General features: G+C 38.4%; 1 protein-coding gene across 2 annotated transcripts in view; it reads right to left on the bottom strand.

Annotated features, from left to right (window-relative positions):
- The window catches only part of STK32B (serine/threonine kinase 32B), a gene marked incomplete at its 5' end in the record, with an annotated part of 176929 nt that overhangs the window by 32818 nt on the left and 129649 nt on the right, over window positions 1-14462 (bottom strand). Inside the window, one exon of one of the 2 annotated variants that reach the window (XM_082758674.1) lies at window positions 11942-12031. The exons of the other annotated variant lie outside the window; for it this stretch is intronic. Coding sequence (XP_082614800.1) covers window positions 11942-12031 — 90 coding nt within the window. The remainder of the gene's footprint in view (window positions 1-11941; window positions 12032-14462) is intronic. 2 annotated transcript variants of the gene reach the window in all.

The following is a 14462-nucleotide window of genomic DNA, read 5'->3' as shown; positions in this document are numbered from 1 at the left end:
GCAGCTGGGCTCTTGCTTCTTAAAGCAGATATCCAGTTTTCCCTGTGTTAGCTGTATTTAGGGTCCAGCTGGACTGACTCTTTGCATTCAGTCAGCTCCAGAGGAACTCCTTGCTTTGCAAGACTAGGAGAGACTGCTGGGAGGTGAAATATGATTTGTGGTTTCCTACACACAAGTTTATTCTCAGGGAGAAATCTCAACCCTACTGAAATCAAAAGACCTTTCCCTAGTTTAGCAAAGCTGAATACTGATCTCACACTAAGCTTGTGCTTAATGAGTCTAAAAACCTTTTGGATCTGAGACATTAGGTCCAAATGAAGGCCTCTAGCCTGTACAGAAGAATTCAGTAGTTTGCCTGCTTCAGGATCCTTGCTCAGGTCAGAAAGACAGCAGATCCTCGAAGTAATATATGTTAGACTAGACCTGAAGAGCTGTAGCTGTGAAATACAGAAATGTGGTGTTTTTGTTTTGTTTTGTTTTATTTTGTTTTGTTTTGTTTTCCTCCTCTAAGAACCAATTCTGAGTATAAACTGTATGGTGGATAAAAGCTAGTAAAAAAAATTTGAAAGTTAAAATTCTACATTGATTTTCTTTAAGATTATCATTGAAATAGTCTATTTGTAATTTTCAAAACTTGAATTTGATATCAGTTTCTGCTTGGACAGCCATCCTGCAGCCTGAAGCCTGATGTGGGTGGGTTCTTAGGTTCTTTACAAGGAACATAAAAGTTGAGCTCACCAGACAGGAGCAAGGGCAACAGCTTTGCTGTGTGCACCCTTTCTGCACGCATCTTCTCATATCAGAACTTTAGTTTCTGGATGAAAAGAATGTCCCTCATACATTGTCTTTTACCCCCATACATCTATCTAAATGCAAGGATACTGCCTGAAAAAGTTCATTCATAGGAACAAAAGTGAGAGAATGCTTGTAAGAACAAGAGTTTTTTTCTCCAAGAAAGTTCTATTGAACAAAGGTGTTTTTTTGGGGGGGAGAAGAATATGTAGTGTTAACATTGTTCTGATCCTGCACATTGTTTTGGTTGAGGTTTGTGGTTATTACCATGTACAGTCAGAGAGAAGGCAGTAGAATGGTGTATGGCACAGCTTATAATTAGTGAATCTAAATCAAATAACAGCCAGTCTAGTAGCAAGAAAGAATTCAAGATAAATGGTGAAGCGATGTAATCAGTAGGTCTTATGGATCTTCATGGCTCCCTAGGTGTCTTTGATGTAACAAAGAACCACTTTACTAGACCCGCCCAAAGGAGCATCTTCAACAGTAGAAACCTGGTCCAGCCTCATTATTCACCCTGCTTTGAACAGGAGATTGGAGTAGAGACTTCTGAGGACTGACAATGTGAATCATCCTGATTGATGCTAATGAAAGTCAAGTGATCATTTTCATGCTAAGCTTCCTTTAGTGGGGTGATGAAGGGGTCTAAAGCTAGAAATCTCAAAGGGGTCATTATAGCCTGTTCCTCTCAGTAATAACCATAAACTGCATGGCTCTTCACCTCTGCTCAGACACATGGGAAACCTGTCACTGAAAGTACTGGGGACTTTTGAAAACCAGATCTGAGAAGCCACACAATATTTTGGCCTAGGCAGGGAATTCTTTTCACGTGTGGTAGGAGTGTGACCAGTGACCTTTCATAAAAGGCTTCAGTAACTATAAACAGAGAGCACTTCAAAACTATTGCCATTCTAAGGTGACATCTGTGCTAATTTTAACAAAGTAAGCAATATGATCGGGACTGTTCACTTGGCTTCTGTGGTAATGAACAAATGGACACTTAACTTCAGCAACACAATGAGCTAAAAACCCACAGATTTATTTTTCCTTTTCAATTTCCACTCCGTTATTTTCTCTTAGTAATATACTTTCATGTTTTCACTGTTTATCTGCTTTTCTTCTTGAAAAATAATAAAGTGAACTCACACTTTTGTTGCAGTGAATGTGTTTCAGTGCCTGTCATGGCTGTCCCTAATATGTATTTCTAGTTAATGGCACCTTTTTTTTTTTTTCCCCAATATTAAATTAAAATAAAACCCTCTCTAGAGCTTTATCCTGTGATTTTTATTTTTTTTTTCACTGTGTCCTTCTATTAATACCATATCATTGCAGACTCTCTCTATACTAAGCAGATAATTCCAAGGAAGTAAATAAATGGTTATTTCACTTTAGAATAAAACCATGTTAGAGAATGGCTATGAAAAAAAATGAATGTGAAAGCAAACCTAGTGAGTCTACATCCATCTCAGAAACAGCAGTTTCCTGGGATACCCATCCTCTTGTTCTGGGGGTTTTCCCATATTTGGAGCTCCAAATAATTTTGTGAAAAATAGTAATTTCTGACAAATCAGTTCATAGATACAACTACCCATTGCAATTGTCACAGCAGGCAGATGATCTACATTGTAAATGATGTAGAGGATGGATTTCTTATTGTATGCATATTTCCCAAAAGATGAGTTTAAAAAAAAGTTACAAAACTGAAATTTTTGTTAACTGGCTGGTAACACCATACCCCATTTTTGGAAGGTTATCAGTATCAACTGGTATGTTTCATAAGCTTGAAATAAAAGAGAGTATAGCTGTAAATGCAAACACACTGAAACCCATTTTAACTTTTTTCTTGCTATGAAAGATCATTTTGTATATAGAATAAAGTGCTTTTAACTAGGGTTTTTAAAAGACTGCTGAGTATTCATAGGTGTCACTGAACACCATGGTTAAATAGTAAGTGCTCTAGGTCTCTGAAATTCAAGCCATTTTAATTTGGTTTCCAATGGTGAGTTTGAAAAGGCTATCCATGGTAAAATAGTCAATTAGTGGCCCATCACTTATAATGGTTGGCACAGAGAATAGCTGTTATCATTTTTGATGGAGCATACTGGTTTAATCATAAAGACAATTCATCAGGCTAAAACATAAAATAAAAGGCTTGGAGTGGCTCTGATACAAATCCCAAATAGCACAACGTGAAGTTTTTTGTCTGATGAACTGATTTGAGGTTCACTTCCTTAGCAAGAACCTAATCAAAGAGGGCCTGGTGTACTTGCCTGTCACTACACAGGAGACTACTGAGTGTTGATTAAGAAGCTTACAGAGCAGTTATTCTGAAGCATTGCTGACTTCCATGGGCTGCCTTGAAACTTTGCAAAAACGGTGAGAGGGGAAGTGCAGTGAGATGAATGCACAAGTGAACCAGACCTGTCTTCAAGTGGCTTTTGCTACATACTAACAAATCTCCTTGTTTACAGTATATTTAAGCAATAAATTGCAAGTGATTCCTGCAGATCGATTAGCTGTAAGGAGCTAATCGTCCATGCATAAGTAAATGTTGCCAGAAGAGCTGGCTGTAAATTCCCACAAAATGCCCTGTGTCAATGTTATTAATATGACAGACTGAAAATAGATAGACTTATAGATAGACTTTATAGACAGACTTTATTTTTAATAGGCTTAAAAATAAAGGCATGATGGTTTGGCCTCATTTTCTCTCTCTCTCTCTTTTTTTTTTTTTTTTTTTGATGACCAAATTCAGATGTGCATGTCTAAAACATTTATCAAGACTGAAAGCACTGACATTAGTCATCTAGTTGGTTGGATAGAGCTCTCCGTGGCCAAATTGCATCTTAGCAGAGACCCTACATGTCAGTAAGAGGAAGCAGATGTACTTGGTGTGCTTCAGGGGCTGCAAAGAAATGCGTTCTACCATGTAGCAAATCATACCTCAGTAATGTAAGCTTTAATGTAGTGCCTGAGATTTAATAGATAGGAAAAGCAATTCCAGTGTCATTAACTGAGGTTCAGGGAATACCATGCTGCCAGGTATCATTCTGCTTCCACATATTACTCTCTAGGAATATAAGTAAATATATACACACACATACAATGTATACAGTATAAACATTTCCTTTGTCTAACACAGGATAAGCAGCAAAAAGTTTAGAGATTTCCAGTTTAAAAATGTGTGCATGACTTGATGCATATAGCATGGTTATAATTTAGCCACATGCATGTGCTTTGCTGACTTGGGTTTAATGAATGACAAGTTGAGCTGTATAAAAAGTGAACTTGATTTTTAAAATAATATTCCAAAATCCTTAGACTGAGAAGGTACAGTAAAATATTAACACCATAGTAAGAAAAATAAAAACAGAAAAGGTCAGTAATTCTTCCAGGTCACAATTTAAATAGAAAGCAGAAATCAGACTATAGTGATGACAAGTGATATTCTGTTTACAGAAGATGACTTTTTAAGAGCAAACTGAAAGAAAACTTCTCTCTCCCTGAAACTACACATGGACTTCATAATTGATAGTAAACTATCAATTTACCTCCTAGAATTTACTTTCTCATGGGCTAAAAAGGTCTAAATTATAACGGACAACTTTCTGACTTAGTGCTACAGCCTATCAAACTGCTAACTTCTATCATACAAGGTGAAGTGCTGCTTAAAGCCTGACCATGCTGGGCTGGCAATTTCCTGGTATGAAGTCTAGAAGTGTTACAGCAGTGTAACTGATTTTGTACCTTTATTCACATAATACACCTCAATAGTTTTAATACTCATATTTAGTGCAATTATTCAAACAGTTTGAATCAAAATTATTCAAATCAATTTTATATACCACTGTCTGAATATCAATACTGCATTCAGAATGCCTTGTTGGTTTGCTCTGTGGTCAAGCTACCCCACCTGCCCTCACTCATAGAGTGCTGTCCTCATAAAACCCTCTGCTTTACTTACCCACTGAACAGAATCCAATTCTTGTCCTTGTGTTTGTGTAGAGAAATTTGAACTGATTATTTTTGACTAAAATAGTCAAATAAATGATTACATTAGCAGTTTCGCTGGAAGAAAAGAGTAGTAGCAGGTTGGAGAGCACAAAGAGGAAAAAAGTGGCTGGAGACAGGAACATCTTTCCTGATCTCCTAAGGTTTTACAGCTACTTGTGCATCTACATTTAATGCCAGAGCAGAACTAAAACCTGAATACCCACTTGCAGCTCAGTGCTTAATCCCCTCAGCTGTGGTGCTGCTAGCACAAGCTGAAAACTCATCAGCACAGAGGAGTCTTTATTTGAGCACCTCCAAGCCTCATGTCTGCTCTCAGTTCTTGCTTATCAGAAGCAGCAGAAGTTGTGATATTTCTCTGAGATCAAAAGGGCAGGTAGAGACATCACCAGAGAGACTCTGTAGATAGGCAGTCAAACCCTCCACAGGAAAAAAGTTTGATTTTTAAAAACCTAAACACTGCCTTTACTGCATGCCAAAAGCAATGACCTGCTAAGCACTGTTTCATTTCAGAGCATTGCTTATTATGAACACAAATAAGCCCAGCGTTGAACAATTTTGAAAATCCATCTCCAAATTTATCCCTGATATACTGCAGCTACCTCAGGAATAAATTTGGCCCTACAGAATATTTTTGCTTTACCTGTATGGTTGTTATCAGAACATCCACTAGTTCTCCTCTGACTCCAAATAGTACTTCCACAAAGCATTAATTAATAGATATAGATGACTCACACATTTTAAAAGCCCAGTGGACCTCTCTGTAAATCCACATTCTTCTGATAATCTCAAACATGCAGCCATTATTCACACTGACAACAACCTATGAAAGCAGCTGTGAAAATCTGAGATAATAAGTCTGTAAGGTAGGAAGGTGTAGCTGAAACTTTTCAAATAATTTACTGCTGATTTTACATGTATTGGCTTTGGTTTATTATTTTTTTTCCAGGTGTATTGATATCATAAAATGTATTTTATTAGTTTGATTTGAAGTTAAGACATGGTGCATTATTTGGATAACTTCAGTCTCTACTGAAGAAAGCCCCAAAGCCTCTAACTCCCCTACCACCAGAAACAGAACATAATAGAAAAATATGTCACCTGTGAATGGACAGTTTCTGCAACACTCCCAAATAACATACAGATGTAAGGAAATACACCATTCGAAAGGAAACATTTCAATGAGCAAAAATCATACGCTATAGGACTCTAGTACTTCTAAATTACCCAAGTGTGAGGAATAAGCAAAAGGTACTATCTGTAATGCTTTCTGGATGTATATTAGTATTTAACATTTTGCTTTGTAGTTTGTCAGCCTGCTCCAGGGTGGAAGGTTCAATATTTCAAGTTGGTGCCCAGTGCTCCATGACACAAGCGTATTACTTGCAACTTGTTCTTTTAGGAAGAACTTCTTTACCAAAAGGGTTGTTAGGCATTGGAACAGGCTGCCCAGGGAAGTGGTGGAGTCACCATCCCTGGAGGTCTTTAAAAGATGTTTAGATGTAGAGCTTAGCGATATGGTTTAGTGGGGACTGTTAGCGTTAGGTCAGAGGTTGGACTCGATGATCTTAAGGTCTCTTCCAACTTAGAAATTCTGTGATTCTGTGATTGTATGAGGGGCAATATAAGAAACTTTTTTTTCGTGATAGTGTTCCAGACAGACAAATGCAGACTTTCTTTAAAACACAACAGCCCTAATGAACAGCCTTCTGAAAGAAAGAGCCAAAACATAATATCCCAGGCACAGGCTGATACCAGGGACTTCATCCTGCCCTGTGCTGGCTTTCCTGATCCATGCTACCAGTGCAGATTGGAGGGTGATACACATACTTGTTGGCAATTGTTGATAGAGTGTGCATGTTAAAGGTCAGCTGCATCTCAAAGCACATTTTGCAATGCTTGCTACACAGGGGTATGACAGCCTGAAAACCTACGAGTTTCCAAAGGCTGCTGGTACAATAAAACCTTTGACAGCACCCACAGTCACTAGTGGTGTAGAAGATTTGAGCAGTAAATTTGAAATGATAAAATCAGGCATGGGTGAGACACAAAAGTTTCTTTAGCCCAATTAAGGCACACACTGTATTTTATGGCTGCAGCCATATGAAGAGTATGAAACAGAGAGTTTAAAGACCCCTGAATGTTAAGAAGCTGAATTAACTTCAGCATTTCAAGTCAATGGCTTTGAGAAGTAAAACTGCAGAAGTAGATGGAAATAGCTTGTCTCACCACGCTGTTGGTCTCATTCCTTCCAGATTCACTGTTTCCATGTTTTTGTTGCCTATGTGTGGCAGGTATTTTACTTACCTGGATGAATCAGCTGGAAAGGAGGAACATAGAGAAACCACCAAGGTTTCTGGAGAACTGTTCAGGTTCAGATACATCATGTTCAGTGTAACTATTTAGTAAATAGGTAAATAAGCATGGAAAATTTCAGGCTGAGAAAGACTTAGGGGCAGAAAGGCTAATATGAAGTGGGATTAAGAAAAGGCTATGGGAGCTGACTCACACAATGCTTAGAATTACAAGATAGGTATCTTAATAGGAACAGCTAGTGCATTTTTACAATATCAATTCACTGCATTTTTTCTTGATACCATTATTATGCAGTCATGCTGCATGCAAGTGAATTGCTCCCTAGCAATTTCTCAGCCTATTCCAATCAGATTTCAAACAGGAACAGAGACTTTAAAGATAACATTTTCCTATATATTTCTTTAAATTGACCATAGGAAGAAGTGAGAAATCTTTAAGTACTTCTAGTAAGGAGTGAACCCTCATTTCTGATTAAATGTAATAGGATCCACATGGGAGCAAGACTTCATAAATATCCCAGATGGGGAAACAGCTTTCATCACATCTCATACCCTCATTGCCATAAAAACCAGCACAGAATAAGGCATGTCTTACAGGAACCACTAAATTTCCTTGGTTTTGGTGCTCAGCAAGTGACTTGCCTGAAGGTGACTTTGTCTTCTTGCAGTGAGATTAAAGTATGATTTAACCTCCTTGTAATCTTTTCTCGGGTGCTAAGCGATAGGGAGTGAGGAAGGGGCCTCAAGTTGCATCAGAGGAGGTTTAGACAGGATATTTGGAATAACTTCTTCATGGAGACAGTGGTCAAGCACTGGAATGGGATGCCCAGGAAAGTGGTGGAGTCCCTATCCCTGGAGGTATTGAAGAGATGGGTGGACATGACAAGGTTTTGTGATGGGACTTGATAGGTCAGGTTGATGGTTGGACTTGATCTTGAAGGTCTCTTCCAACCTAGATGATTCTATAATGAAAGCTTGTCACCAAACATGGTGCCACACTCCCCATGCCTTTTTTTTCCACCTGTTTTGGTCATTGTCTAAAATGGCTTATGTAAATCCACGTTTAAGTCTGGGATACAGCCTTAAAGCCAGAAATCATATGGACTTAAATGAACATCTTGACTGAAAACAAAGCTTTTCTAATTTAAACACTGTTGTTGAAGAGTACTTGTAGCATTTCACTTAAAGATATAATTATTCACAAAATTAAGAGGAAAATAAAAGAAATCAATGCTTTTAGAGAAAACAGTACCATTGACATGTGTCTAACCATGCCTGTCAAGCTCTTTGCTGATGCTTTGATACCCAACTTGTGCAACAGAAAATCCTCACCCATCACTTTTCACACAAAGCAGAGGAAGTTAACAGTTCTAAAAGCTTTTCTGCATTCTCACAGCTCCAAATAAATGCAAAGATGACTCTTCTGACTCTTTCTGAGTAGCAGAGACTGAACCTGTGACTTCTGCAGTATTTTTATATTTCCAAGAGGTGAGCAAGGTGCATGGGAGAGAAAGTGTGCTGGTGGATGGTGCTATAGTCTCTACAAAAAGGGAAAGAACATTTTTCTTTTACTGTTTATTTTGTTGTGAGATTGTTGGATATGAGGGAGGAAGGGACAGAATAGCTCCATGAACTGAGGTGAACCTAGATAACACCTCAGCAGCTTGTGAAGGAAAAGTCTTGCTCTTACTCTCATCTCTCCCCCTCTCCAGCTCTGTAACACCTTGGGTCAGCTTGGGATTTCTGGGAATACTCCTCTAGCTCATTTAGCACCTAGGAAAGGCAAAAACCCACCACAACCACTGCCAGGAAAAAGGAGATAGCATTCTGCCATAATAAGTTGCACTGGCTCAGTGAAGGTTTCTGACACACTCTATCAAGAAGGAAGAGGATGAGGCAGTGAGAAAGACAGGTGAAAAGGGAGAATGAATGAGGAGAAGATAGTGGCAACCCTGGCTCAGCTATTGTGGCACTTCAGACTTAGGTCATATAAACTATTTGTCACAATGTTAAGATGGGGAGGTGATTACAAAGCATGTTTCTAAGGACATACCTAAGCCAGAGATTAGCATTTCCTACTGGGTACAAGAACTACTGAATTTTCTAGCAAATGGGCAATACCACAGAGAGGGATCTAAGTGGAGTTTAGGCAGAATGGATGGGGCTTGAGAGTTTCTGCACTGAATAGACACTTTTCTTAAGATGAATCTCAACATTTCCCTTCCTTGTACCATCTCTTTGCAAATATCAACTCAACAAAGAACAGGTTACTCTTCCTCCTTAGGGTGGAGTTGGAGACTTGGAATTCAAAAAGGATGGAGTTATTTCTTGCAATTTTATCTCTAAAATAACAAATTACTTAGCACTTGCTAAAAATTTTTGTGCTTTCAGTTGTTAAAAACTAGGTTTTTCTTTTTCTCTCATGAGAAAAGTCTGCAAAAAAAGGCCACTAATGAACAAAAAGATGGTGTTCACCTATGAATGCAGATGGGCTGAAAGATGCTCCAAAAGATGTTAAGTTTCCTGTTAACTCTCAACAGAATCTTTGAAGAATACTCACATTTTTGTACAGCTGTTTTAACTAATCTGCCTCTGATCATTAGCAGCCAGACGATCCCTTCATTACACACATTCAGACGGTGACAGACAGATGCTAAAACGCTAACTGACCCCTAAGCAAGTACTCAGCTTTCTTCTGCTTTCATAATAATTATGCTTTCTAATGTAAAACTGTGCAATCGCTTCAAGATTAAAAATGTAAGGCCATCAAAACAGTCATTTAATTGACTACCAAATTAAATCTCAGAAAAGACTCTATTGTTATGCCTGCTGTCATCATCACATTTAACTGTGGAAAATGTCTATTCTGAATCTGAGCTGCTGCAAAATGTCTATTATTCAAGACTATTTTTGAATAACCTATGTAATAAGAATTTGCACATCTAATGACTATGTCTACTAGAAGATTGTAGGTAGCTATTTAAGCAGAATGCATGAAACTTTAGACAAACTTTTCATAGAAATGCAAAACTACAATCCTTAAAATTTTTGAAATTTTTAATGTTCCTCTCATCCTACGTGGAAAGGCATTTCAGTGAGTGTAATCAGTTGAACATGTAAATTGTATGGCTATTTGTCTGTAGGTTTTGGGGTAAGGTCTAATTACTTAGAGAGAAAAATTGTTTGTTCTCTGAATATTTTTTTTGTTTATTTTCCATGAATAAAACCACCACATGCTGGCAAAACCACTCAAGTGAATTCTTTAAAATTAAAGCTCTTGATGTAAGTGAGGTTGCAGCATCTCTCCCCCTCTCATTTCACCACATCCAGTAGGGAACCTGTGGTGCAGCATTGAACACTCAGGTACTGGCACAGATCTGGTCTCCTCACATTCTATATATGATGCCCATGCCATGTTGGCCATCTTTTCTAAGTAAAGGACATCAGACACTCAGCTAGAGCTAACCAGTGCAAAACACAGAAAATTTGTCTGAAGTCTTGTTCTCTGCATCACTTAAATGCTTGAGTCAGGACTACATAAAATATTTATTGGCATGTTTTAAGTACATTTGTAGAAGTAAGCTGCCCAGCATCAGGTCAGCACTCTGGGCATAGGGGCAAGTGGCCAATTCTGGTCACATGTATGGTGTTGTATCCTATTAATCCCCCAAACAGGAGAGCTATTTCTGAAAAAGACAAGTCTGCTCCAGTGCCTGGGACTGCTTTGACATGTTCACAGCTGGTACAGAGGTGTCCTGAAGCTGCCTGCCTGATTCATCTACATGAAGGTTTACACAGTGCATATTTTGCTCTGAAAATGCACAGTGGATTAATTCCAATTTCTTGGGCAAACACTTTTATTCTATGTTATTATGCATAAGTGAGGTAACACAATGACCTTCATTTCCCTGAATGACATTTTCAGAATATGGTAATTTTCTGATATTTTGCCGTTGTGTGGTTTTAACATGTGCTTTGAGCATGCCTGTTAGCGAAAGTCTCTTGTAGACACACATCTGTTTTCTAGAACCAAAATATGTATAGTTTCTAGCTAATCATCTCCTCATGTTAGAGCAATTCTGCATATAGAAAATTAAAACAGCAGATGTGTAGGAAGTCACAGGTAGGACAAATCACTCCTATTCTTAGTCATGGAAGCTAGTGGACAATTTGGTGGGACAAACAATCTTTAGGAGATGCCTTCTGTCCTTCATCTGCAGGGGAAGTTTGAATCATTAGCTTATCTAAGATGCTTAACTTACAGACACACAAAGACAGATGAACTGCATTTTACTCTCCCAGCCTTCAATCTATGCATTTAAAATATGTTATTAAAATGTATAAAATGCCCCTTAACACCACAGGTCAAACACTTAAGTGGGTAGTTACCTAGGACTCTAATTAAGCAGACAATTTTTTTTGAAGAATTCAACAAAGCAATGCAATTAAAGATGTGCCTAAATTCTTTTTAAATGACATGACATGTTCTCTGCTAGATCATAGTGAGAGCAGTGCAAACATAATCATGTATTCTTGTCCCCAGCTGTAGGGGTTTGCACAAAATAACAGATGAGCCTCTCCTGAATTTGCTTCACAAAACCAAACAGAACCTGACTAAAAGCACTGTAGAGACCAAGTCTCTGTCCAGTTCCTTCCTCTCTGATATTTTCCATTGTCAATACACAGGTGCTATAAAAATAAATAAATAAATCACATTTATTATTTATTATGTGGTTTTATAAGTTGAAATCCTTTTAAAATACCATTAGTTCACATTAATATATGAAATTTCTTTTATCTTTTAAATTGTCTTGAAAACTTACCCATATATGGTTTTGTGCCAGCCATAGAAGAAGCCTTTTCTGAGCCTTTCACTATGGTTGCAATGTTGAAGTCAGTGATATGAACGTGTCCTGCAATTACACACAATAAAAACAGAAGACAAAATAGTATATCATACAAACTTTCCTTGCTTTATTCATTGTTTAAGAGACAATAGAAATAAAATAAATTGTCAAATTAAACAAATTACTATTAAACATTGTTCACAGCTAGAAAAAATATAATGACAACAAAATGATGTTATGCTTCTTTTCCTGTGCTGTTCCTATTATTTGCTTGCATGCTGAACCTTATGTGCTGGTCACCCCTGAACCTCCTCCTGCTGTGAACAACAAGGACAGTAACTGCCTTTTCAGAGCAGTAATGTGCAGGAGCAGCACTGAATTTGCTGTAGTGGTGTGTGAAATCTCCCTCACCTTATCTCTAACTAGAGCTATCCCTCACAATCTTATGTACTCGTGACACCTGTCTGCCATCACATTCACTTTGGGTTACAATCAGCCTGGCTTTTCACAGTCTCCTCAGGGCAAAAAAGGAGCTGAGAAGAAAAAGGGTATTTTTATAATACAGTAACTACCAAATTAGATTCATGGTAGCAGAAGAGCATGTATGTAACAACGGCAGGTCCCAGATGATCCTTCATTTGACAACGGATTACTAGATGAAAGTTATGTGACACAAGGCAGCCCATGGGCTTGCTACCTGACCAGCAAAACAGCTGATTTAAACTCAGCTAATCAGGTTGGATAGCCCCAACCTGCCATCATTATTTTTTCTCTAGGGTAGTTTATGACAAGTGTAGGTTAAATTACTCCACCACAGTGAGGCAATAGTTGCTAATCCTGACTTGCCCCAAGCAGGTAAATAAATGCAAATCCACCCTGAAAACGCATCTGCAGACTTTTAGCCTGATAATTCTGCTGGTAGGTTTTGCATCTTCTTAGGGCTAATTTCATTCTGTGGAGAGATGCAGACATTATGCTGCCTGTGCTGCCTGTGATTTCACTTGGCAATGCCATTGTGGAAGGTGGAGTACAGAAAATATGGTTAATGTGGAGCACCAAAGGTGCTCCCTTCCTCAGCTTAACCATGCACTCAGATCAGGATTAAGACATTTTGTCTTTAGCTAGAATCTTGAATGACAGGTTCCTCTGAGTTGTTTTTTTGTTTGTTGTTTTTGTTTGTTTGTTTGTTTTTGTTTTTGTTTGTATGTTTGTTAGTTTCTGATCAGGATCTCATCCTCATTCAGTCCACAGAGTGGAGCAGGCTTTGAGTATGATGCAGTTATTGAGTGAAGGAGGTTGTTATCATGTTTGCTGCCAAAGATGAAAACTGTAACAAATGACTTGTTTTTGGTCCTGACACTGCACATTTCCCCAGTGCCTGACTGAAGAACAGCAATCTTAACAGACAATTATGCTGCTCTGACAGTCTAACCTAGAAGTCTGCAGTGTCTACCTGCCAGCCTCTAAGAAACCTGCAGTCACCCATGTGTGAACTTAAATTCCCAGTCCCCTCATTTGGCCAGGTCTGAGCTGGTTTTGAAACTAAAAAATAAGGCACATCCCATTGCCAAAATTATACCTTTTATTCAAATGTGAGATACAGCATGCTTTTTCAGTTTTCTCAAGAGCTTCTTACATTTTGGTGAAGCTTTCCTTCTAAAGACACCCTGCCCAGAATATATTCACACAAGGCAGGCAAAAACTGTGCGAAGATGCAAGCAATCACTTCATAAAGGGCAGAGGGAGTAAGGTTCCCATAACAAAAATTAGTGTGCACAGCCTGGCCTGCCCTCAGGTTTCAAAATGGCATTTCTCCTTACTGGTGGCTGCAATTCATGGCTAGTGAGGAGCATGTCTGCAGACTATTCCTGCAGTAAACACCACAGCAGAAAGCTTCTTGAAAAAGATAATTGAACCACATACAGCCACCTCATGGTAGCAATGTTTTAAGTAATTCCATGTGCATCATACAATGAAAAACTATACGGATCCCAGCAGTCTAATAATTTCTTCTCTCTCGCGCTCTTTTTTTTTTTTTTTTTGACAGATAAATATGAAGTTCTGTCATTTAAATGACACCACTGTAAGTGATTCTCCCTATTAGAGTGCCAGCATGATAGCCTGTTGTAAAACACCTATCACATAATATCCGTTCAGACTGATCCAAACAGTTGATTTGCAATGAAAATTGCTTCTCCTGCAGTGCATTGTTTTCTGTCCCTTTTATTAGATTTGTTTTCATTTAGCAAAACCAAAATAGCACACATGTGAAGTGTTATATATGCCATGTTGATGTTTCTTTGTAAAAAATGCTTTCTGCTGGGCAAGGGGTAGATCCTACAGAGCTCCTCTTCATTCTGCTGCAGATACAGCAGCAATGCTCTGCTCCTGTGCTCATGGCACCGCACAGGAAAACCACATCTATACCGCTGTGGAGGTGGCTGCTGGAAAAAAATCTACCTTTTTCCTTCCATGGCCTATGGGCTGCCTGCAGACA

The sequence above is a fragment of the Aythya marila genome (genome assembly GCF_965140915.1).
Source record: "Aythya marila genome assembly, chromosome: 4".
Taxonomy (NCBI): domain Eukaryota; kingdom Metazoa; phylum Chordata; class Aves; order Anseriformes; family Anatidae; genus Aythya; species Aythya marila.
The sequence above is the reverse complement of the archived record's forward strand: the minus strand, read 5'-3'. Positions and strand labels throughout refer to the sequence as shown.